This window comes from Peromyscus leucopus, chromosome X (genome assembly GCF_004664715.2).
Source record: "Peromyscus leucopus breed LL Stock chromosome X, UCI_PerLeu_2.1, whole genome shotgun sequence".
Classification (NCBI taxonomy): Eukaryota; Metazoa; Chordata; class Mammalia; order Rodentia; family Cricetidae; genus Peromyscus; species Peromyscus leucopus.
This window is the reverse complement of record NC_051083.1, coordinates 137,430,766-137,457,533: the sequence shown is the minus strand read 5'-3', so window position 1 is coordinate 137,457,533 and position 26,768 is coordinate 137,430,766. Positions and strand designations below refer to the sequence as shown.

The following is a 26,768-nucleotide window of genomic DNA, read 5'->3' as shown; positions in this document are numbered from 1 at the left end:
TTTTGTATCTGTTGAGATTTGCTTTGTGACTGAGCATGTGGTCTGTTTTAGAGAAGGTTCCATGCGGTGCTGAGAAGAAGGTATATTCTTTTGTGTTTGGGTGAAATGTTCTATACGTGTCTTTTAAGTCCATTTGAGTCATAACATCTCTTAGTTCCCTTATTTCTCTGTTAAATTTCTGTCTGGCAGACCTGTCCATTGTTGAGAGTGGGGTGTTGAAGTCTCCCAGTATTAATGTGTGGGGTTAGATGTGTGATTTAAGCTTTAGTAATGTTTGTTTTACAAATATGGGTGCCCTGGTATTTGGGGCATAAATGTTCAGAATTAAGACTTCATCTTGATGATTTTTTTCATGTGATGAATATAAAATGTCCTTCTCCATCTCTTTTGATTAATTTTAATTTTAGTCTATATATATATTAGATATTAGGATAGCTATACAAGCTTGTTTTTTAGGTCTATTTGATTGAAATATCTTTTCCCAACTCTTTACTCTGAGGTAATGTCTGTCTTTGAAATTGAAGTCTGTTTCTTGTATGCAGCAGAAGGATGGATCCTGTTTTCTTTTCTGGAGCTGAGGACTGAACCCAGGACTTGTGCTTGCTAGGTAGGCGCTCTGCCACTGAGCTAAATCCCCAACCCAGGATCCTGTTTTCTTATCTATTCTGTTAGCCTATGTCTTTTTATAGGCGAATGGAGTGCATTGATATTAAGGGATTTTAATGACCAGTGATTGTTAATTCCTGTTATTTATTTTTTTTATTTTTACTTTTTTTTTTTAGCTCCAGCCATCTTTATTTATACATCAAAAACAAGCATGCTTTTCCATAATAACAAACATGTTTTTTTCCATCCTCCATTAACCCCCAGCAAAAACAAATATGTCAAATGTGTTTTTCCCAACTTTAACATCAAAACATCTTTAAACCCAAAACAACAGTTATCATGTTGCTGGTTTGGCCAAATATCGAGTTGGGTACATCCTGTCTTTACAAAACTAAAAGGTAATTGACATAGGCACACATTTTCAAGAACAACAATATCATTCAAAACATATTTACAGAAATAGGGGTGATCTGCCTCCGATCCTGTCAGCTCTGAATCAGAACAGCTCCCAGGCTCTTTCAGACAGCTGGCTTCCCCAGACAAGAAACCTGAGAAACATCAGCTCCCAAAGAATTTTAGGGAAAAATATTGGAGAAAAATTGGGTTTCCAGGAATGATCACATCTGTTCCATGCAAGATTGACAAAATGACACTAAATCCACCAAGAGAATCATCAATATCACGAGAGAGAGAAGAGAGAATACAGGCCTTGTGGTCCCAGCAGTATCCTGCAGTATCCTGAAGTCCACTGGTCCTTGCTGAGTAAGACTGTCCCTGTGGGCTTTTACCTCATCTGGACCTGTTGGACAAGCACTCATATACTGGTCCAAAACTAGACCGTAGGGCTCCCAACAGAGAATCATTGGTCTGAGGGCATATAATCAACCCAATATGGCAGGAATTTAACAAAGTTGGTCATATTGCTCCCACAGTCAAGAAGCAAGGGTAGATGAATGCTTACACCCAGCTGCTTTCTCCTTTTTTCCTTTTTATTTATCCTTGGACCTTAGGCCATAGGATGGTGCCACCCAATTTCAGAGCTGGTCTCAGTTCAACTTCTCTGGAAATGTCCTTACGGATATGCCCCAAACTGTATCTCATAGGTGATTCCAAACTTGGTTAACTTGACAATGAAAATGAACACTCACAGCCCCTATTATCCAACATGACAGATTTCTACTCAACTGCCACTTGTATGTTCAAGAGATACTTTTGAGTCATATTACATTTGCCCTCATCGTTACTCCTTCCACATTAAAAGCCTTTCTTCTGAGTTCAGTGCCACCCTTTTTTCTCCTACTGTCTTCTGACTACAGCTGGGTTTCTTTTTTCTTTTTGAAAAAGAAAATATAACTTAAGATATTTGAAAAAAACAAGGTGAATACAGGTTCAAAAATAATTAAGATACATTTTCCTAAGGCTACTTAGAATTAGGCTTTAAAGAATTCTACCATTTCAAGTTTACCACTAGTTACTAGATACCAATTTACAAACAAGATGTTCACCTTTTTTGTTCCTTTATCAAGAGAAAAATCTACCTTCAGACTATGAGGGTGGTGATGGGGAGGGACTAAAAAACAAGATTCAAACAATCCCATGTAAATATCACATTTTTCAAATGGAAGAACTCCAAACTGCACTAGAAGTTCCAATCACTAAGACACTTTCCATTGAAATGATTTAAGTACAAATACATGGCACCAAGGTTTAAGCCTAATATAGGCCTGACAACCAAGTCCTTGTTTTCTGGAAGAAAGGCCTCAAAAGTCCCACTCAATTCCACATAACAATGCTTCAAAGATCAATTAGGTTTTCATTTCCTTAATATTTTTGTTTTTGACTTCTAATCTTAAAGACTAGATTAAAACTTAGCTCAATTCCCAGAAGGCATTGCTTCCCTTTGCTCTATGAAAGAGTCCACCAAGACCTCTTCCTCAAAACCATCTAGCCCCCAGCCTCCAGCCTGTGCTTGTGATGCATCTTTCTCAACATCCTGAAAGGTAATGTAGGTAAAATATGCTCATAAACATTAAAACTAATTATTAGAAAGACGTAACTAGCTTTATAATTTAAGTTTTAAAACACAAATACTTGCAGCTTGATCTGCACTGACAATGATTGTTGGAGCCTAGAATTCAACATTTACAAATTCTCATTCACACACACAAAACACACTATTATCACACAACTTGTGTCTTGAGAGAATCTTCTGCTTTTTAAATCTTTGGCCTCCCAGTCAATCCCAAGTTCAACCAACTTTAACTAAAACTTCACTCAGAATTTCACCAAGCTTTTCACCAAAACATTAATGCTTGTATCTTTCATCAACTGTCAAAATCTGAAGCCTGTAAACCATGTGCAACATCTTAAGCCAGTAAAGCACCAAAATAAAAAAAAAAAAATTTAAAAACCCACCAAAAATCACTTTTCATAATGATTAACATAGAAGCACAAAATATCGACCATAAGTCAGGAAGCAGTTACCTGGACAGATACAATGTCCACTGTTGAAAGAATTTTTCTTCAATTTAAATGTCTTTTCTCATCTCTAAAGAAACCTTAAAGTGCTAACTTTACTTATATAAAGCAAGCAAATTCTTCAAGTAATTTGCTACGCCAATTTTTATCAGCCTAAACAAGGAACTAAAAATAGCAAGTGAAGTGAAAAGGGCAGAACACCCGACCGGTTCCACACAGGTAGACACCCCGGAGAACGTCACCTACCATCCCGACTTTCTTCACTGCACTGCACAAGCTAACAGATTAAGTATCTGTTTTCTTACATTAACTCCCTAGGATTTGCTAAGGTTTTTGCAAGTCACTAGGTAACACATACAGTCCTAAGGAAATAATGTCACTTAAAAATCAGCACACTAATTAAAGCGAGCTTGTGTGTGTGTACTGCCTTAAACTAAAAGTGAGGCATTACTTACAAACTGTGACGAGCCGCCCTCCACTGGCCGGCTCACTACTCCTGCCCCTCGGCTGCTTTTTCAAGGAAGTATACATTAACCAGATGGCGATTGAGGTGCTTGCTGTAATCCTTTTCCTTTCTGAAAGACTGATCACAGAAAATACAAACAAACTCTCCCTCGGTTATTTTAACTGCCAACCCCTCCTTCCCACTTTTTGAACTTACTTCTTGTGGCACTGGCTGAGTCCCATGCAGCCCAGAATCATCACTTCCCTCGGACATATTATCACTCAGGTCACTTCCATCATGGCTGTGGATGCCTTCATCTTCATCAATGTCCGGTGACTCGTTTTCAGCCAAAGTGATAGGAAGCGAGGCCGTTATGGTTGGTGATGGGACAGGAGGCAATGGTGACGTCGGTTCGGGTGCTGAGGCTTTCACAGGGACACTGTCTGGGTTCTGCTCAGTGTCCACTTCCATTTCACAAAGCCCAGCTGAACCAGTCTGACACTTAGCATGTAACGTTTCACCACCTGACCCATTTGAGTTTTGTTCTGAGGATAAGACACTGGTAGATTCCTTGGGAGCAGCAAGTGTAGCTAGACTCTTGCCAGCTTCCTCTGTTCCCACTTTCTTGATAGGGGCCATTTTATTTCTTTCCCCATCAGAGCCAATTTCTTGGTCCTTGGGTGTCTCGTCTCTTCTTGAGTTTCCCTTTGGAAGATCCTGCGTGCGTCTGCTTTCCTTCAGAAGCTGGCTATCTCTTAACAGGCACTAAGCCAACTTCAATAAGGACTTGCTCCTGCCGCACCACCTCACTCCGCATGCCCGACCTCTCCTTGGTACTCTCTTTTCGGGGAGAAGACCTTTTGGTGACTGGTTTCACTTGAAGAGGTGGCTCCATGACAGCAGGAGGCTCCTTCTGAACAGATCCCATGTGAGGAGGCCCTGTCTGAGCAACCTCCACCTGAGCATGGTCCAAAGGACAAAGCAGCTTCTTCTGACAATGTCCCCGCTGAGACTCCATGGGAGGAGGTGGCCCCATCTGATCAGGCTCCATGGGAGGAGGCGGCTCCATCTTGATCAGGCTCCATGGGAGGAGGCGGCTCCCTCTGAGCAGGCTCCATGGGAGGAGGAGGCTCCATCTGATCAGGCTCCATGGGAGGAGGCTGTTCCATCTGAGTAAGCTCCATGGGAAGAGGCTGCTCCATCTTTGGAGGCTCCGTGGGAGAAGGCGGCTCCCTCTGAGGAGGCCCCAGGGGAGAAGGCAGCTCCATCTGAGCAGGCCCAGTCTGAGCAATATCCATGGGAGAAGGAAGCCTGGGCTGAGTAGAGCCTGTAGGGGTGACCACCACCTGAGTGAGCGCAGGACCGGAAGAGACCTCCTCCTGAGCCAGCTCCATGGAAGGAGGCTCTGCTGGAGCAGTCTCCTCTGCGTCTCCAGAGCAGGTCTGCTGCCTTTCTTACTTGATTTACCTTTTTGAGGTTTCTTCTTTGCACCTTTTTTAATGAAAGTATTTTGCTTTTTATTGTCCCCCTTAGTCTCCTCCGTCTTTCTGTCATCCTTTAGCACCTTGGTACTATTTTTGGATTTGCTTTCCATCTTTTTTTTTTCTTTTTTTTGTCACTGGTTCCCGTTCACAGGCTCATCTGACGGATGGGCTTCAGCATCCACCTTTCTTTTGTTCTTCTTGGCTTTACTGACTTTTTCTTTATTATTTCCTGTATGTACATCTATGTGTTTCGTCTCTGCTGCCTTAGTCTCCGTCGCAGATTTCCGAGTTCTGGTAGTTACCTGGACCACTGAGGCATTGCCACAAGACTTCTCTTTTGAAACATCCTTTTTCTCTAGATATTAGGATAGCTACACCAGCTTGTTTCTTAGGTCTTGTGCTTGCTAGGTAGGCACTCTGCCACTGAGCTAAATCCCCATCCCAGGATCCTGTTTTCTTATCTATTCTGTTAGCCTATGTCTTTTTATAGGCGAATGGAGTGCATTGATATTAAGGGATATTAAGGGATTTTAATGACCAGTGATTGTTAATTCCTGTTATTTTTTTATGTTGTTGTTGTTGGTAGTGTGTGTTTCCCTTCTTTGGAATTTGCTGATGTGAGATTATCTATGCCTGTGTTTTAGTGGATGCAGCTAACTTCCTTGGGTTGGAGTTTTCCTTCCAGTACTTTCTGTAGGGCTGGATTTGTGGATAGGTGTGGTTTAAATCTGGTTTTGTCATGGAATATCTTGTTTTCTCCGTCTATGGTTATTGAAAGTTTTGCTGGGTATAGTAGTCTGGGCTGGCATCCATAGTCTCTTAATGTCTGCAAAATATCTGTCTAGTACCTTCTTCTGGCTTTCAGAGTCTCCATTGAGAAGTCAGGTGTTATTCTGATGGGTCTGCCTTTATATGTTACTTGGCCTTTTTTTTGCAGCTCTTAATATTTTTTCTTTATTCTGTATGTTTAGTGGTTTGATTATGATTATTATGCATCAAGGGGACTTTTTTTTTTTTTGGTCCAGTCTTTCGGTGTTCTGTAATCTCCTTGTATCCCCATAGGTATTTTCTTCTTTAGGTTGGGAAAGTTTTCTTCTATGATTTTGTTGAATATATTTCCTGTGCCTTTGAGCTGGAATTCTTCTTCTATCCCTATTATCCTTAGGTTTGGTCTTTTCATTGTGTCCCAGATTTCCTGGATGTTTTGTGTTAAGAATTTGCTGGATTTAATATTTTCTTTAACCAATGAATCTCTTTCTTCTATCATGTTTTCAATGCCTGAAAGTCACTCTTCCATCTCTTGTATTCTGTTGGTTATGTTCACATCTATATTTCCTGTTCATTTACCCAGATTTTCCATTTCCATAATTCCCTTGGTTTGTATTTTCTTTATTGCCTCTATTTCAATTTTCAAGTCTTGAACTGTTTCGTTCACCTGTTTGATTGTTTTTTTTTTCCTTGTTTTTCTTAAAGGGATTTATTGATTTCTTCAACTTTTTTGTCTTTTCCTTGATTTCTTTAAGAGAATTCTTCATTTCCTCTATAACAGCCTCTGTCATTTTCATAAAGTTGTTTTTAAGCTTGTTTTATTCTGCTTCATCTGCATTAGGATATTCAGGTCTTGTTGCAGAATCATTAGATCCTAATGGTGCCATATTACTCTTTATGTTGTTAAATGTATACTTACACTGCCATCTGGGTTTAGGATAATTATATGAGTAGGTGTTGATTCTTGTGGTATCTTTGTTGGATGGGTCTTTGGGTCCTTTATTGTCTGTTTGCTTTATTGTCTTTTGGCCTGAATGGCCAAGGGTTCTGGTGATTGGCTGGTATTCAGGTTGAATAGGGTTGTCTCAGCTGAGGTTTGTGGGGGATTGGGTGCCTAGATCTAGCATATTGACCAGTTCTTCTGGCTGGTGAGGGCATTACTTGTGCCTATGGGGTCTGTTCTTCTAACTGGTGTGGGTTGTGCCTATGCCTATGGAGTCTGTTCTTCCAACTGGTGTAGGTTTTGCCTGTGCCTATTCTTCCAGCTGGTGTGGGTGGTGCTTGTGCCTGTAGGATCTGCTGATGTTGCTGGAGAGGGCTGTTCACAGGGAGGCTGCTCTTCTTCCACTTGGTGCAGATGGTGCTTGTGCCTCTAAGGGCTCTTCTTCCAAATGGTGCAGGTAATGCTTGTGCCTCTAAGGGCTCTTCTTCCAAATGGTGGAGGTGGTGCTTGTGCCTCTAGGGGCTGCTGATTTTGTGGGGGGTGGTTGGCCAGGAGTAGTATGATGGGTTTGGTGGGTTTCGGCAACAGAGTGGGTCTTGTTGGTTACAGAGTACAGTGGGTGGCAGTGGTGGTAGAGTGGCCTGCCCACAGGATTCTTACCTGCTGGCTGCTGGGGCTGAGGTGGGAGGGGAAAGAGCACAGAATGTGCCCTGGGGCTTAGGGCATAGGGATTGGGGTAGCAAAACCATAACTCTTCTCCAGCTCTCAGAGAGTTCTGCATTTAAGTAAAAAGCCCACTAAATTCTAGCCTCTGTTTTGTTTGTTTGTTTAAATATAGCAACTGAATCCTCTTTATGTCACTCAAAAATTAAGTCCCTTTCCTTTTGCTTAAATGAATGGACTTTCAGGATGAACAGATATTTAAGAGGAACTAGAAACATGAAAGCCATATGCAAAGATAATAAAATAATTCCAAAGGAGAAAAAAATTTGAACAAGTAGGTGTTCATAAAATTAGAAATACGATTGTCAAAATACAAACAATGGCAAGTAGATAGACAAAATCTCCAATAAAGTAAAATCAAAAAAGAGAATACATTTTAAACTGACTTTAAAAAACAATAAAAACAGAAATGATAATAAATAAAAGATATTAGTATTCAGAATTAAAATCACTATTAGTATAAACAAAAACAGAACGCCACACAAAATGATCATTGTGACAATTTGGAGTGCAATGATAAGATGCTTGAAGCTTTTCCTGGAAGAAGTTGTTCATATATAAAAGAAGAGGAATTAAATGGACAATAGAGTAGGATAGTATCTTTAAAAGAGATCTAAGGGAAAGATTATTTTCAAGCTAGAATTTAGAGCCAAATGATGAATCAGCTTTGGGGAATAATAGAAAATATTATCAACTATGGAAGACTCTAGCAACCACTGAATATATACTAAAGCTGTTGGTTTAGTAGTGCCCTAACTAACTTCCTTGGCAACTTTGTTTTGTTGTTGTTGTTTTGTTTTGTTTTTAGCAGCAACCACCTTTATTCATGGAAACTATTCTTTGACATTCATTTGTTATTATGAACAAATGTTTGGTCCTGAAAATAAACTAACTCATTCCACATGGCAACTTTGTTTATAAGTTAAGGTAGCAGTAAAATTTGTAGGGTCATTTTGTCTATCCTACTCTAGCAAGTACTTTCAGTTTCAAGTTCCCTATTTCTTTGCCATAGCTGTCTCATTCCCATTTTACAGGTCTAATTGGATGCCATAGGAAATCAGTCTACTGGCATGTGATTGGAATGGGCACCACCCCTGAAGTACACTCAATATTCCTCGAAGGTCACACGTTTCTCGTGAGGAACCACCGTCAGGCTTCCTTGGAAATATCACCTATAACTTTCCTTACTGCTCAAATACTCTTGATAGATCTTGGACAGTTCCTGCTATTTTGTCATATCTCTTCCCATAAGCATGGTACTACTATTTTGGATCTTAAAAATGAATATTATAAAATATTTTATTCTAATATTAATGAAATTTCCTGGGCAGTGTACAATACAATGTGTTGCAGAAATGCTGTTATAGAGTTAAGATTATGTTAGACTTCAACTGAAATCTTCTAATGTAAAGATTTTTATCTTGAGTATATAAGGACTTTATTGTTAATACAATAGTATTGTGGGCTTTTAGTTAAATATCTGTGACAGAAGGAGGAGACATAGTTTAGGAATGAATGAGATAGGAAAAATGAAGGAAAGTATGTTATTGGTTTCTCAACCTGACCCCATTAACTAGGCTTCAGTACTCTGGGAAGAGATGTTTCCATGAGAAATATAGGTAAATGAGGTGTCACATGATGTTTTCAAGGACTATTTTGATGGAGGTTTTGCAAAGGAGCAAAGATCCTGTGAACAAATGTGCCTACAGTATCAATTCCTGGTCACATGATGTTTTGGGTAGTAGTTGTGCAGATTCATATCAGATAATCCTTTTACTTCCATTTTCTTCTTGTGTATTCTTTTTCAACCTAATTAACCTAATAACTCTGTCTTAGTTATGTCCATTTAAGGCTTGGCCTATTATATTGCCGGAACAGAATATCAGAAATAGGGTAATTTATAATAAACAAAGTTATTATCTCACACAGTTCAAGAGACCAAGAAACACATTATCAAGATATTGTCATTTGATAGGTGCTTTCTTTCTGTGTTACAGTAAAGGAAAATGATACACATGGCAGAGGGGCAAAAGAGAAAGAGGAAGAGAGAGAGGGAGGAAGGAGAGAAGCAATCTTCTGACATTGTTTGGGTTGTCTGACTGCAGATGGCATGGAAGCTTATGTCAAAGTAGATAGCTGCCCTGAGGAACCCCAATGGCAAAAGAAAAATAATGAGGAAATGGAAGATTATGATGATGATCTTGATTCAGAAATGGACATGTTCATACTGGATGATGATAATTCTCCTTTTATCCAAATTCGCTCGGTTGCCAAGAAGTACCCTAAAACTTGGATACATTATATTTCTGCTGAGGAAGAAGACTGGGATTATGCTCCTTCAGTTCTCATCTCTAATGATGGGTAAACACCTTTGGACTCTTGGTACTACCCTCCCCTATGCTCAAATTCTTCTTACTTATTCAAACTGACAAATACTTAAGCCATATTTAAGAGTTAATATGTCGCCGGGTGGTGGTGGCACACGCCTTTAATCCCAGCACTCGGGAGGCAGAGCCAGGCAGATCTCTGTGAGTTCAAGGCCAGCCTGGGCTACCAAGTGAGTCCCAGGAAAGGTGCAAAGCTACACAGAGAAACCCTGTCTCAGAAAAAAAAAAAGAAAAGAAAGAAGAAAAAAAAGAGTTAATATGTCATAGGATCAAATGGTAAGGGTGTTTGCTAGCTACCATTCCATCACTGTGGCAAAATACCAAAATTAACAACTCTTAAGTAGGAAAGGTTTGTTTTGACTCATGGGTTTGACTCATAGAATTTTCAGTCCATGGTTGCTTGACTACGGCTTTGGGTTTGTGACAGCGCAGAAATTCATAATAAAAGTGCACAGTACAAGGGGCCTGTTCCATACACAGAACAAAGAATAGATAAACGGGGCCTGATGTTCCAATATCATCCATTCAAGGGCATACCCCCAATGACCTAAGTTCTTGTCGCTAGGCTCTAACTCCTAAAGGTTCCATCACCTCTCACTAATTCCATATCCTGATGACTAAGTCTTTAGTACATGTGCAATCTGTGAAGATTCATAGAACATTAGATGTTAGCATAGGTAAGCCTAAGACTACTTATACTTCTCTCACTCTTTGCTTTGAGGAAATCATATTAGAATTGGATTTTTGACTATCTAAAATTTTTTATCCTTACACTTCACCTTTTTGCCTCTCATACAGAAATTATAAAAGCCAGTATCTGAGCAATGGTCCTCATCGGATTGGTAGAAAATACAAAAAAGTCAGATTTATAGCATACACAGATGAAACTTTTAAGACTCGTGAAACTATCCAGCATGAATCAGGAATCTTGGGACCTTTACTTTATGGGGAAGTTGGAGACACTTTGTTGGTAAGTCAAGGGAAAATAAGAGATTGCTTTAGAAAAAGAGAAGTTTCAAGGCTGGAGAGATGCACAGTAGTTAAGAGCACTTGTTATTCTTGCAGAGCTGGGTTTAGCTCTCAGCACTCACATGGCAGCTCACAACCGTCTGTAACTCTAGTTCTAGGGAATCCAAAGCCCTCTGCTTACCTCCATGGGTACCAGGCATACATGTTGTACACATACATACATACAGGCAAAACACTCATATACATAAATAAAATAAATCTTTTTTTTTTAATCTGGAAGGGTTTGAGTTTCTGTGATCCTTCAAAATTTGGTCTTATCTCCAATGTACAGAATCTTTTAAAAATTATGAATGTTGCACAAATAAAATATACTCATATTTAATGAGTATATGGAATAAAAATATAATGTGACCAATTACACTCTCAACTTCTTTTAACTACTCACTATTTAGACTGATGCATACATATACTTCCAAAACTTTCTTCATTAATTGCTTTTTCCTCCATTAACTTTTAAAATAGAAATCATACCCTCAGATCTAGAGGTAATCTTCAGACATCTTCAGTACTATTTCCATGTTACAGTTTTTTTCTTTTTTATTCTTCTTTAAAGCTCTTGTAATCAGACAATGTCACCTGCTGTAGGTGTAACCAACCGTCTTATTAAATAAGAAACACAGAACCAATGTAAAAGAGAAAGCCAAGAGGTCAGAGCTCAGAGCTAAAACCTTACCCTTGCTCCTGTGGTGCTCCTACCTCTCCGAAAGAGGGCTACTTCCTGTGTGCTTGTCTTTAATATAGTCTTTCTGTTCTGCCTTCTCATTGGTTGTAAACCCAAACACATGACTGCCTCGTCACTGCCTGTAAGTACAGCCCTCCAGGTCTTAAAGGCGTATGTCTCCAATGCTGGCTGTATCCCTGAACACACAGAGATCTACCTAGCTCTGTCTACCAAGCACTGGGATTAAAGGCTTGCACCACCACTGCCACACTCTTGCTATGGCTCTAATAGCTCTGACCCCTGGGCAACTTTATTTATTAACATACAATTAAAATCACATTTCAGTACAAATAAAATACCGCCATAACCTGCCACCCTTGCTTGAGGCTATTTATTGCCTTCCTTGTTATACCTACTTATTAAGTGATAAATCTTATAACCTGAACAACTGTCTCCTCCTCCAGTGTTGAGGAATTAAGTGCCAAGAATACAGAAAGGCTGAAGAAAAGTAATGTCCTTAGCAGACATCCAAATTTCACTTCGTGTAGGAGATGTGGGCAAGACTTACTGAAGTAATTCAAATTAAAAGGATCATAACAAAACTAAGCAGCTACCTAATCTTCCTTTTCATGAAAAGAATGAATATATTGAGTTTTATTAAGGGCTCAGACTCCTGTAATGTGGATATAGGAAGCTTTTGATTTTCTGGAGCTAGGCTACAGTTTGCTTGTTGATCCTAGTCATCTTAGAAGTTGATCTCATATCTCACCTATATTTTCAGATTATATTTAAGAATCAAGCAAGCCGACCATATAACATTTACCCTCATGGAATCACTGACGTCAGCCCTCTACACTCAAGGAGATTGCCAAGAGGTAAGTAGTATCTCAGTTTATAGGTCTTTCTTGATGTAGATACACTTGAGGTACAACTCCAGCTGTTGACACACAATTTTTTTGTTGTTGTTTGAGACAGGGTTTCTCTGTGTAGCCTTGAAGCCTGTCCTGGAACTCGCTCTGTAGACCAGGCTGGCCTTGAACTCTCAGAGATCTGCCTGCCTCTGCCTCCCGAGTGCTGAGATTAAAGGTGTGCGCCACCACCACCACCACCACCACCACCACCACCACCACCACACCACCACCACCACCCACCTGACACACAATTTTTACAATAATTTTACATAAGTCTTCTTTGCTTTTTCTAAACATTGATTCTAAAGATAATAAACCTAAAAATAGTATTTGTATCATTTTAGTAATGCAAGGTCAAGGTCATTTTATCAATTTATTTACCATAGAACTAGGTAATATGCTGTGGTTATTTTCTTGCCCATAATCCTAATCATTTTGTTATTAAAATAAAATAGATTCTTCTATACGCAAGAATATTCAAATATTCTTATTTTTCTGTTATTTGTAGTAAGAGGTAAATTTGTTCAAACTAACATGTTAAGAAAACATGGCATAGGTGAAGGAGAAATGCCTGCCTCCCCAAACCCTCCCATCCTCACCCTCACCCTCCCTACCCTTTGTTGCCTGTGGCAGGTGGGAAAGCAGGTCCTGAGGTCGTGAGAGCAGGAGAGCTGGCCCTGCCCCTCACCAGCTGCAGCACTTGGGATAGCATGCCCTGCACCTCAACTGGGCAACACAGTAGAGCTGGCCTTGGTGGTATAGGTGTGTGTGAACCAGGCCTGAAGGTGAACCTGCCCTGCCCCTTGTTGCTTGTTGCATATGGTGAACTAGCCAGGACAGTGCTGGAGAGCCCACCCCAGTGGTGAGAATGAGGGAGAGCTGGTGAGCTGACCAACCCTGCAACCACCCAGGCCCAGAACCAGGGCCCAACCCAACATCCACCCCATTTATGATCTGCTGGAGTATGTGAAGGGGCCAGTCCTGCAGACCCAAAGCTGCAGGATCTCCATAACACAGGCAACAACAGGATATCCCAGAGGAGTCCCAGTGAGAGCCCAGTATAGATAGTGTAGCAGAGACCAGAGGTCTCAAGCCAGACCAATGACTCATTGCAATGAACACTTGCAAGAAAAGATATATGAACTAAAGGGTATACTGTGTGGCTTACTGTGTCATAGTACAGCTTCCATGATGAGGTTTTTCTTTTTTTTCTTTTCTCTTAAATTTTATTTTATATTTTTTGGGGTAGCGGGTTTGCAAGGGCAGAGGGCAGATACGAAGAGATGAGGAGATGAATGGGATCAAGATGCATGATGTAAAAACCACAAAGAATCAATAAAAAGTTTTTTAAAAAATATTTCCTGGGCCCATTTTTATTGTATAAAATAATTTTTTGAATCTTCAGTTTATAGTAGGTGTCATTTTACTTTCTGTTTACTGAAAATTTTCACATATGGGTTAGTAGTTCCCTTGAAATAAAAACATAATTATTGTTAAAAGGGGAACTTTAGATACATTTAACTTGACAGAATTTACTTGAGAAAAGTAATAATTCATTAATTAATTTTGGACTACAAATGATTCAGAATGTTCCACCTAACCACACATACCCACAGACTGTATTTACAGACAGAGAACAGAAAATGACATAGAAATAACCTGATTAAATGCTGCTAGCAGTTGTCTTATATGGTGTTTTCACAGCTTCAGCCTTAAATGGGCTAGAGGTTTAGCTGTTATGATTTGCTAAGACTTGGCTACTTGTTACAAGAGTATACTTCCAAGTTAAAATTGTTTATATAACAAGTTAGGTTGTAGTTTCTATGCACAGAAACCTTTAACACAAAGTTGAAACACGTATAGAGGCAGGTTTAGGCCAAACTTAATTCAACATTACTAAATATATAGCTTGCTATACTCTAATTGATCTATTTCTATTTTGGGTGTGGGTAGGTATAAAACATGTGAAGGATTTGCCAATTCATCCAGGAGAGATATTCAAGTATAAATGGACAGTTACTGTAGAAGATGGACCAACTAAATCGGATCCACGATGCCTGACCCGCTATTATTCAAGTTTCATCAACCCTGAGAGAGATCTAGCTTCAGGACTCATTGGCCCTCTTCTCATCTGCTACAAAGAATCTATAGATCAAAGAGGAAACCAGGTGAGATCTTCCCCTACCAAGTATTAAGTTTGAAACTAAAAGTGAAATAAAATGCCTGTGAACTTAGAGATATTCCCTATACTCTCTTAATATAGGTACCTCTATAACCTGTAGAAACTATAACCCAATAAAAGTGATTAAGCTGAGTTCCACTTAGCTTTTATTAAATTGAGCTTTCTAAGAAACTTGCCTTTTGGATAAACAGAAAAGCCAGGACACTAGATTCTTTCTATAATACTCAGTCCCAATCTGGGATTTTGCTTCCCCTCAAGGATCTTGCCCATTTTTACCTGTCCAGTTGCCACCTACATTTAGATGGCAAATTTTATTTGAGGCAGGGTTTAAGGTGTCCCAAGCTGGCCTTGAACTACTTATGTAGCTGAATATGGTTGTTGACTTCTGGTCCTCCTGCCTATACTTTCTGAATACTGGAATACAAGTGTGTGTCAGTTTATGCCAAGTTTGTGCAGTACTAGGGATCAGGCTCTTTGTTTTGTGCATGCTAGGAAAACATCTACCAACTGAATACTCTCCCAACCTCTGTAATTTTTTAAACCTACAAATTTATGTCTATAGCCTATGTTTCTCTCCTAACATCTCATCATGAATGAATCAAAAAGCACCTTAAAATTAGCCATGTAGGTGACATATGCCTCCAATCTCAGTAAAGGGAGGCTGAGTTAGGTGAATTTTGAGTTCAGGCCCAGCCTGGAATACATAGGAACTTCTAGGCCAGCTTCTCATATGAGCAAAACCCTGTCAGAAAACAAAAGTAGTACATATGTAACATCTACAACACTATGTGACATTTAGTAAGGAGCAAATATTTGTTGAATAAAATAGAGAAAAATATAAAACTATTTTGATCATTGTTAGCACTATTTCCACTGCTTTAGAAAATTATCTAAACTGGCCAGTAATGGCACATGCCTTAACCCCAACACTCAGGAGGTGAATCTGTGAGTTTAAGGCCAACTTGGTCTACAGAGTGAGTTTCAGGACAGCCACATCTGTTACACAGAGAAACCCTGTCTCAAAAAAACAAACCAAAAAGAAAAGTTGAGTCCAGACTAGCTAAATTCCTTCAATCTTTATGCTGAGAATTACAGTTACAGGTTTCCTGTACATCATTAGGTTATACAAAGCTTCAAAAGAGCTTTAGATTAGACCAGGTGCCTTGCTATCACAAGGTCACACAGCTGAACTGCCTAGCTAGGTTGTAAATACAAACACAGCCCTATTATTACTAGCTAGCAAATGATTTAGTCCTTTCACCCATTCCTGACCTCAATTTGTAAAAATATATTCTGACTAGTCAAGGTTACAAAAAATAACTTAACTCTAGCCCCTAATGAGGGCTACAGGTGTTCTTAGGTAATCAGAAATTACATACAAGGTAGGAAAATATATTTCAAGATTTAAAAATGCTTTTATTATCACTGTGCTATTGGAGAATGTCCTAGTGAGCTCATATTAAGGCAAACCTGAGTTCCTACCAAAGCATTTATGACACAGCTCTCTTTCTGTAAACACTTCTAGAAAGCCCGGCATTTCTGCTAATCACAAAATGTTAGATAATGTAATGACTGATATATTTGCTGCTGCAGTTGTACTTTACAGCCAATTAAGAAGTTGAGATTTACGACTTGTAAGTATAGGGATGACTCTGTTTCTTATCATTTACTGAACTGTGACCTTAAAATGTAACTCCTATATTCAACATAAAAGTTTCTCTTAAATATATATAGCTGAGCTGTAAAAATAAAGAGAGAGAGAGCGGGTGGTGGTGGCGCACGCCTTTAATCCCAGCACTCGGGAGGCAGAGCCAGGCAGATCTCTGCGAGTTCAAGGCCAATCTGGTCTACAGAGTGAGATCCAGGACAGGCACCAAAACTACACAGAGAAACCCCGTCTCAAAAAAGAAAAAACAAACAAAAAAAAAATAAAGAGAGAGACTTCATAAGAAAATAGACAGAGAAGCCTAGATGAAAAAAGAGAACAAACACAGAAATAAAGTTACCATCTACCATGGATGGTCTTTCTGTATGCTGTGAATATGTGTTGCTACCATTGGTTAATAAAGAAGCTGCTCTGACCGATGGCAAGACAGGTTATAGCCAGGCAGGAAATCCAAGGAAAGATACAGGGAGGAGGAAGGCAGAGTGGGGGCAGACATGATCCAGCTGCCCAAGGAGCAACAAGATGCCAGCAGACTGGTAATGCCAAGGCCGTGGGGCAAAATATAGATTAATAGAAATGGGTTAACTTAAGATGTAATAGCTAGCTAGCAATAAGCCCAAGTCATAGACCAAACAGTTTGTAATTAATAAAGCCTCAGTTTACTTGAGACTGAACAGCTGTGGGACTGGGCGGGACAGAAACTTGCAGCTACAACCATCAGAGCATGTATGTTTCTTCCTATACCCCTCAGATAAAAAAAAAAGTTATGTTTCACTGTGCTGCAGCTTTTTCTTTGAGCCCTGTTCTGCAGCCCTTGGAGCTGGTCTCCTTGGGCTGTAATATAAATTCTTACTAGTTGAAGGCATTTCATAGGTTTAATGATCAAAGTACTTAAGTGAAGGTATAACATATGGTATACAAATCCAGAATAGTAGGACTTTGAACTTAATATTTGGATATGATTAAATATCTGTCCTAAGAATGTTTCATAATTGTACTTTTCCCACCAGCTTTTGGAAGATGACTGACATAGATGTTCTCCAATTTTCTCTTCAGCGTTTTAGCTTTTGCAACTATGGGTTATACAAAATGAAATTTACACATATGAAATTTAGACATTAAATCTTATACTCAATTAGCAGGTTAAACTCATGAATTTGGCTCACAATACAAAGTGCTATTCTAATATATTGATTTTTTTAGAACAAAATCTTTAAGGTATCAGTATTATTCATTGTTCATCCTGTCATATCTGAATTCCTTTTTATATTTTTAGTTTACTATAAGCTGGTAGGCTTATGGAAAGATAGTTGCAAGATAGAAACTTAGGAATGGTTTGATTTTATTTAACCTGGATGACTTATCTTTAAGATCTATATTTCTCTACATTAAACATAGAGAAAATGAGGCTATAAACTGTACCGGTATATGATCTTGGGTCCAGAAAGAATGAAATTTACTAGATACAGCTACTTTCCTGCCTGGGTTGCATTAGTTTTAAACATATATTCATCATTCAAAGTGCCTATCTCTCTTCCAAGACATGCCATATAGTGACTGTTCAGAGGAAATGAATTGAGCCAAAGGATGAGTATATGACATCCCTCCATCCTGCACAGCTAGTTCCTACCTACAATATGAGTGGCATTTCCTTTTCCCTTTTCATATATGTTATTAACAGATGATGTCAGACAAGAGAAATGTCATCCTGTTTTCTCTGTTTGATGAGAACCAAAGCTGGTATATCACAGAGAACATGCAACGCTTCCTCCCCAATGCAGCTGATACACAGCCCCAGGACCCTGAGTTCCAGACCTCCAACATCATGCACAGTAAGTAAAGAATCACTTATAGCTGGGTGGTGGTGGCACACACCTTTGATCACAGCACTCGGGAGGCAGAGGCAAACAGGTCTCTGAGTTCCAGGCCAGCCTGGTCTACAGAGTTCCAAGACAGCTATGAATACACAGAGAAACCCTGTCTTGGAAAACAAAAACAAAAAAGAGAATCATTTATATTTAATGCACATCTGGTAAAGGGAAATTGACAGCCCCAACTGATGTCTAAATAATATCTGTTATGAATGAACTGTAAATAAATAACTGTGACCATATAATGCATATTTTAAAAATCCACTAACCACTTTTCCTTTCAATATTTATTTGGCTACCCTGGCCTTTTAATTTGTATTTTATCTCTTATATTACTCCTTTTCACCAACTATTCCATACCAAGATAACTCATTTCAAAATACTTTCTTTTTCTTTTTTTATTAAGAGATTTTCTATTCATTTTACATATCAACTACGGATTCCCCTGTCCCCCCTTCTCCCACCTCCCAGCCTTCTCCCCTAACCGCCCCCATTCCCACCTCCTCCAAGGCAAGGAATCCCATGGGGAGTCAGCAGAGCCTGATACATTCAGTTGAGGCAGGTCAAGCTCCTCCTCCCTGCACCAAGGCTGTGCAGTGTCTCACCATAGGCTCTAGGCTCCAAACAGCCAGCTCATGCACTAGGGACAGGTCCCGGTTCCACTCCCTGGGGGCCCCCTAAACAGTTCAAGCTAAACAACTGTCTCACTTATCCAGAGGGCCTAGTCCAATGTCATGGGTGCTCCTCAGCTATTGGTTTATAGTTCATGTGTTTCCACTAGTTTGGCTAGTTGTCTCTGTTCTTTTTTTTTTTTAATTTTTTTTTAAGATTTATTTATTATTTATTATGTATACAGCATATGTGACTGCAGGCCAGAAGAGGGCACCAGATCTCATTACAGATGGTTGTGAGCCACCATGTGGTTGCTGGGAATTGAACTCAGGACTTCTGGAAGAGCAGTCAGTGCTCTTAACCGCTGAGCCATCTCTCCAGCCCCCTCTGTTCTTTTTCTAATCATGGTCTCAATATCTCTTGCTCATAGCATCCCTCCTCTCTCTTGTTGATTGGACTCCTGGAGCTCCACCTGGGACCCAGCCATGGATCTCTGCATCTGGTTCCATCAGTCACTGGATGAGGGTTCTATGATGTCAGTTAGGGTATTCAGCCATCCAATCAACAGAGTAGGTCAGCTTAGGCACCCTCTCGACCATTGCCTGTAGTCTATTATGGAGTCAGCCTTGTGGATTCCTGGGGACCTCCGTAGCACTGTGGTTTTTCTTAGTCCCATGGTGTCTTCATTTATCATGGTATCTCTTTGTTGTTCTCCCACAATGTTCCTGATCCAGCTCGGACCTCTCACTCCCCTAAGCTCTCTTTCCCCTGACACTTGCCCTCCATTACGCACCCTCACCCCAGTTTGCTCATGTAGATCTTATCCATTTCTCCATTACTGGGCGATCCCTGTATCTATCCTAGGGTCTTACTTACAAGCTACTCTCCCTGGAGCTGTGGGTTGCAGTCTGGTTATCCTTTGGTTTACATCTAGTATCCACTTATAAGTGAGTACATACCATTTTTGTACTTCTGAGTCTGGGTTACCTCACTCAGGATGATATTTTCTAGTTCCAATCATTTGCCTGCAAACCTCATGATGTCATTGTTTTTCTCTGCTGAGTAGTACTCCATTGTGTATATGTACCACATTTTCTTTATCCATTCTTCAATTGAGGGGCATCTAGATTGTTTCCAGGTTCTGGCTATTACAAATAGTGCTGCTATGACAATAGTTGAGCATTTGTCCTTGTGGTATGATTGAACATTCCTTGGGTATATGCCCAAGAGTGGTATAGTTGGGTGTTGAGGGAGATTGATTCCCAATTTTCTGAGAAACCACCATACCGATTTCCAAAGTGGCTATACAAGATTGCATTCCCACCAACAGTGTAGGAGAGTTCCCCTTGCTCCACATCCTCTCCAACATAAGCTGTCTTTGGTGTTTTTGATCTTAGCCATTCTGACAGGTGTAAGATGGTATCTCAGAGTCCTTTTGATTTGCATTTCCCTGATGACTAAGGATGTTGAGAAATTCCTTAAATGTATTTCAGCAATTGAGATTCTTCTGTTGAGGATTCTCTGTTTAGCTCTATGGCCCATTTTTTAATTGGACCGTTAGGTATTTTGATGTCTAGTTTCTTGAGTTCTTTATATATTCTGGATATCAGCCCTCTGTCAGATGTGGGGTTAGTGAAGATCTTTTCCCATTCTGTAGGCTGTCGCTTTGTCTTGTTGACCATATCCTTTGCTCTACAAAAGCTTCTCAGTTTCAAGAGGTCACATTTATTAATTATTTCTCTCAGTGTCTGTGCTGCTGGTGTTATATTTAGGAAGTGATCTCCAGTGTCAATGCGTTCAAGACTACTTCCTATTTTCTCTCCTACAAGGTTCAGTGTAACTGGATTTATGTTGAGGTCTTTGAGCCACTTGGACTTAAGTTTTATACATGGTGACAGATATGGATCTATTTGCAATCTTCTACATGCTGACATCCAGTTATGCCAGCACCATTTGTTGAAGATGCTTTCTTTTTTCCATTGTATACTTTTGGCTTCTTTGCCAAAAATTAGGTATTCATACATGTGCAGATTAATGTCAGGGTCTTCAATTCGATTACATTGGTCTATATGTCAGTTTTTACACCAGTACCAAGCTGGTTTTACTACTGTAGCTCTATAGTAGAGCTTGAAGTCAGGGATTGTGATGCCTCCAGAGGTTGCTTTATTGTACAAAATTATTTTAGCTATCCTGGGTTTTTTGTTTTTCCATATGAAATTGAGTATTGTTCTTTTTAGGTCTGTGAAGAATTGTATTGGTATTTTGATGGGGATTACATTGAATCTGTAGATTGCTTTTGGTAAGATTGCCATTTTTACTATGTTAATCCTGCCTATCCATGAGCATGGGAGATCTTTCCATTTTCTGACATCTTCTTCGATTTCTTTCTTCAGAGACTTAAAGTTCTTGTCATGCAGGTCCTTCACTTGCTTAGTTAGAGTTACCCCAAGGTATTTTCTATTATTTGTGGCTATTGTAAAGGGTGATGTTTCTCTGATTTCTTTCTCAGCCCATTTGTCATTTGTATATAGGAGGGTTACTGAGTATTTTGAATTAATCTTGTATTCTGCCACATTACTGAAGGTGTTTATCAGCTGTAAGAGTTCCTTGATCAAATTTTTGGGGTCACTTATGTATACTATCATACCATCAGTAAATAGTGAAAGTTTGACTTCTTCCTTTCCAATTTGTATTCCCTTGATCTCCTTTTGTTGTCTTATTGCTCTGGCTAGAACTTCAAGTACTATATTGAATAAGTATGGGGAGAGCAGTCAGCCTTGCCTTGTTCCTGAGTTTAGTGGAATTGCTTTGAGTTTCTCTCCATTTAATTTGATGTTGGCTGTCAGCTTGCTCTAAATTGCCTTTATTATGTTTAGGTATGTTCCCTGTATTCCTGATCTCTCCAATACCTTTATCATGAAGGGGTGTTGGATTTTGTCAAAGGCCTTTTCAGCATCTAATGAAATGATCGTGTGGTTTTTTTTTCTTTCAGTTTGTTTATATGGTAGGTTACATTGACAGATTTTCATATGTTGAACCACCTTTGCATCTCAGGTGAAGCATACTTGATCATGGTGGATAATTTTTTGATGTGTTCTTGGAATCTGTTTGCCAATATTTTATTGAGTATTTTTGCATCAATGTTCATGAGGGAGATTGGTCTGTAATTCTCTTTCTTTGTTGTATTTTTGTTTGGCTTGGGAAGCAGAGTAACTGTGGCCTCATCAAAGCAGTTTGGTAATGTTCCTTCTGTTTCTATTGTGTGGAACAATTTAAAGAGCATTAGTATTAACTTTTCTTTGAAGATCTGGTAGAACCATCTGGTCCTTGGCTTTTTTTGGTTAGGAGACATTTAATGACTGTTTCTATTTCCTTAGGGATTATTTCTGGTGATATTTTAATTGTGCTGAAATGTGATTTTATTTGTATGTTAATAAAGTTTGCCTGGAGATCAGAGGTTATTAGCAAGCCAGGAACAGAATTCAGGTGGTGGTAGCACATGCCTTTAATCTGATCACATGGCAGGCAGAGTCTCTGTGTGTTCAAGGACACAGCCAAGCATGGTGACCCTTGAGTCTTTAATCCCAGTACCAACCATAGAGACCAGGAAGCATGTATAGACAGGCAGTGACAAGGAAGTCATGTGGCTGGGCTTAGAGCCAATGAGGAGGCAGAACGGGAAAGCAATAAAACTCAAGATACACAGGAAGAAGGTCTCTCTCTCTCTCAGAAGAAGAAGGACAGCAGCGAGTGGTAAGATAAGGTGGTCTTGGCTCTTCACTAGTGCTCGAATCTCTTGGGCTTTTAAGTCTTTATTTGGCTTTGTGTTTCTTATTTAATAAGACCGTTTAGCGAATGGAAACACATGAACTATGAACCAAAGGCTGAGGGGCCCCCAACTGGATCAGGCCCTCTGAATAGGTGAGATAGTCGATTGGCTTGATATGTTTGGGAGGCATCTAGGCAGTGGTACCAGGTCCTGGACTCGTTGCATGAGTTAGCTGTTTGAAACCTGGGACTTATGCAGGGATGCTTGGCTCAATCTGGGAGGAGGGGACTGGACCTGCCTGGACTGAGTCTATCAGGTCGATCCCAGTCCTCGGGGGAGACCTTGATCTGGAGGAGGTGGGAATGGGGGGGGTGGACTGGGGGAAGGGGAGGGGGCAGGAAGGGAGAGAACAAGGGAATCTGTGGCTATTATGTAGAACTGAATAGTATTGTAAAATTTAAAAAAAAAAGACCGTTTAGAATTTCATCTACAGTTATTGGTCTATTTAAATAGTTTATCTGGTCTTGATTTAACTTAGGAATGTGGTACCTATCCAGAAAATTGTCCATTTCTTTTAGGTTTTTCAATTTTATGGAGTACAGGTTTTTGAAGTAAGACCTAAACATTTTCTGGATTTCTTCAGTGTCTGTTGTTATGTCCCCCTTTTCATTTCTGATTTTGTTAATTTGGATGTTCTCTCTCTGCTTTTTGGTTAGTCTGGATAAGGGCTTGTCTATCTTGTTGATTTTCTCAAATAACCAACTCTTTGTTTCATTGATTCTTTGTATTGTTCTCTTTGTCTATTTTATTGATTTCAGCTCTCAATTTGATTATTTCCTGGTGTCTATTCCTCCTGGGTGACTTTGCTTCTTTTTGTTCTAGAGCTTTCAGGTGTGCTGTTAAGTCACTAGTGTGAGATTTCTCCAACTTCTTTATGTGGGCATTTAGTGCTATGAATTTTCCTCTTAGCACTGCTTTCATAGTGTCCCATAAGTTTGGGTGTGTAGTACATTCATTTTCATTGCTCTCTAGGAAGGCTTTAATTTCTTTATTTCTTCCTTGACCCAATGGTGATTCAGTTGGGCATTACTCAGTTTCTATGAGATTGTAGGCTTACTGTAATTTGTGTTGTTGTTGAATTCTAACTTTACGTCATGGTGGTCTGATAAAATACAGGAGGTTATTGCAATTCTTTTGTATCTGTTGAGATTTGCTTCGTGATCAAGTATGTGTTCGATTTTAGAGAAAGTTCCATGGGGTGCTGAGAAGAAGGTATATTCTTTTTTGTTAGGGTGGAATGTTCTGTAGATATCCATTAAGTCCATTTGAGCCATAACATCAGTTAAGCCCCTTATTTCACTGTTAAGGTTTGATCTGGCAGATCTGTCCATTGTTGAGAGTGGGGTGTTGAAGTCTCCCACTATTAATGTGTGGGGATTTAAACGTTAGTAATGTTTTACTTTTACATATGTGGGTGCCCTTGTGTTTGGGGCATAAATGTTCAGAATTGAAACTTTATCTTGGTGGATCTTTCCTGTGATGAGTATGTAATGTCCTTCTTGGTCTCTTTTGATTCATTTTCATTCTATTTTGTTGGATATTAGGATAGCTACACCAGCTTGCTTCTTAAGACCATTTGATTGGAAACACTTTCCCCAGCCTTTTACTCTGAGGTAGTGTCTACCTTTGAATTTGAGTGTTTTTTTTTTTTGTTTTTTTTTTTTTTTTTTTTTTTTTTTTTTTTTTTTTTTTTTTTTTTTTTGTATGCAGCAGAAGGATGGATCCTGCTTTCATATCCATTCTGTTAGCCTGTGTCTTTTTATAGGTGAATTAGGTCCACTGATATTAAGGGATATTAATGACCAGTGGTTATTCATTCCTGTTATCTTTTGGTGATAATGTATGTGTATTTCCCTTCTTTGGGATTTCCTGCTGTGGGGTTATCTTTTGCCTGTGTTTTCATGGGTGTATCTGACTTCCTTAGGTTGGAATTTTCCTTCTAGTGCTTTCTGTAGGGCTAGATTTATAGATAGGTATTGTTTAAATCTGGTTTTGTCTTAGAATGTCTTGTTCACTCCATCTATGGTGATTGAAAGTTTTGCTGGTTATATTAGTCTAGGCTGGCATCCATGGTCTCTTAGTGTCTGCATTACATCTGTCCAGGTCCTTCTGGCTTTCAAAGTCTCTATTGAGAAGTCAGGTGTTATTCTGATGGGTCTGCCTTTATAAGTCACTTGGCCTTTTTCCTTTGCTGCTGTTAATATTCTTTCTTTATTCTGTAGGTTTAGTTGTTTAATTATTATGTGGCAAGGGGACTTTTGGGGGGGTCTAGTCCATTTGGTGTTCTGTAATCTTGTATCTTCATAAGTATTTCCTTCTTTAAGTTGGGAAGTTTTCTTCTATGATCTTGTTGAATATATTTTCTGTGCCTTTGAGTTGGTATTCTTCTCCTTCTTCTATCCCTATTATTCTTAGGTTTGGCTTTTTAATGGTGTTCCAGATTTCCTAGACATTTTGTGTTATGACTTTTTTGGCTTTGGTATTTTCCTTGACTGATGAAACTATTTCCTCTATTGTATTCTCTACACCAGAGATTCTCTCTTCCATCTCTTGAATTCTGTTGGTTATGTGTGCATCTATGTTTCCTGTTCATTTACTCAGATTTTCTATTTCCAGCATTCCCTCTGTTTGTGTCTTCTTCATTGTTTCTATTTCCCTTTTCAGGTCTTGAACTGTTTCCTTCACATGTTTAATTGCTTTTTCATGATTTTCTTGGCTTTCTTTAAGGGATTTATTGATTTCTTCCAATTTTGTTTGTCTTTTCCTCAATTTCTTTATTAATTTCTTCCAATATTTTGTTTGTCTTTTCCTCAATTTTATTTTTTATTTTTTCTTGAAAGGCCTTGAGCATCCTCATGAAGCTATTTTTAAGGTTGCTTTTTTTCTGCTTCTTCTACCTTGTGATGTTCAGGTCTTGCTGTTGGAGGAGGGCTAAGTTCTGGTGACACCATATTGCTCTTTTTGTTGTTGTATGTATTTTTTCCTTGATGTCTGCCCATCTCCTCCTCTAATAGGTATAAGAAGTGCCTGTATCTGAGCGAGTTGCTATTGGTCCACTCTGTGCTTGTTGTGTCTGTGTCTCAGGGGGCCTCTCTGGGTCCAATCTGGTCTCTTGATCTAATTAGAGCTGGGAGATTCTGTATTTCAGGGAGCTGCTCTTGGCCTAACCCAAGCTAGTTGATTCTTTGAATCACAGAGCTGCTCCTGGTCTTATCAGGGCTTTTGATTCAGTCAGAGCTAACAGATTCTGTGTCTCAGGAAGCCTCTCTTGGTCCAATGAGAGTTGGTAGATTTTACATCTCGGAAAGCCACTCTTGGTCCAATGTGAGCTCTTGTTCCAATGAGAGGTGGTGGTTTGGTTTCCGTGCCTCAGGAAGTTACTGGGGTCACAGGCGGGTGGGTATAGGGGCAGGGTGTGGAACTTGTAGATTGCAGGGTCCAATGGGTTTTTTTTGGGGGGGCGGGGCTTCCCGTAGGAGTTTTCCTGCTGGCTGGCAACTGGGGTAGAGTTGAGTAGGAGTTCCCAGGGACAGGCTGTGTCCCAAGGCCTGGGTCCCAGGGGCAGGACTCTCTGGGTGTGAGTAGAGTCACTCACCTCTTGGTTCAGTGAGAGCTGGCAGTTTGGTTTCTATGCCTCAGGAAGTTACTGGGATCATAGGCGGGTGGGTATCAGGGCAGGGTATGGAACTTGTAGATTGCAGGGTCCGATGGGGGGTTTCAGTGCGGGAGGCTTCCCACAGGAGCTTTCTCTGCTGGCCAGCAACTGGGGCAGAATTGGGTGGTAGTTCCTGGGGACCCAAACATTTTCTTATTATTATATAATCATATACTACATACATGGTATTAACCTTTCTAAAATGTTAGATTTATCTCTTCACTGTCTGAGATCAAAGTGTCAGAAGACTTAGCTTCTTCTTCAGTCTCTCTTTAGCTTTTAGATGTTGTCTTGTCCCTATACCCTTGCATGATCTTCTTTCTGTACCTGTCTTTCTGTATTGTATCTATCTCTTCTTATAAAGAACTTAGGATCTACACTAATAACCTTATTTGAACTAATTTTCTCTTTAAAGACCTATTTCCAAATACAGTCACATTTGAAAGTATTGGAATTTCAAGCATCAACATGAAAATTGGGAGAACACAATTCAGCATATAAATTATTCATGTGTATTT

At 39.5% G+C, this 26,768-nt stretch overlaps 1 protein-coding gene across 1 annotated transcript in view; it reads left to right on the top strand.

The window, feature by feature from the left end:
* Positions 1-26,768, top strand: part of F8 (coagulation factor VIII) — a 158,208-nt gene that overhangs the window by 34,622 nt on the left and 96,818 nt on the right. Inside the window, 6 exon segments of the mRNA XM_037199375.1 lie at positions 8,482-8,703; positions 9,553-9,808; positions 10,633-10,804; positions 12,306-12,399; positions 14,389-14,603; positions 17,965-18,115. Of these exon segments, the coding sequence (XP_037055270.1) occupies positions 8,482-8,703; positions 9,553-9,808; positions 10,633-10,804; positions 12,306-12,399; positions 14,389-14,603; positions 17,965-18,115 (1,110 nt within the window).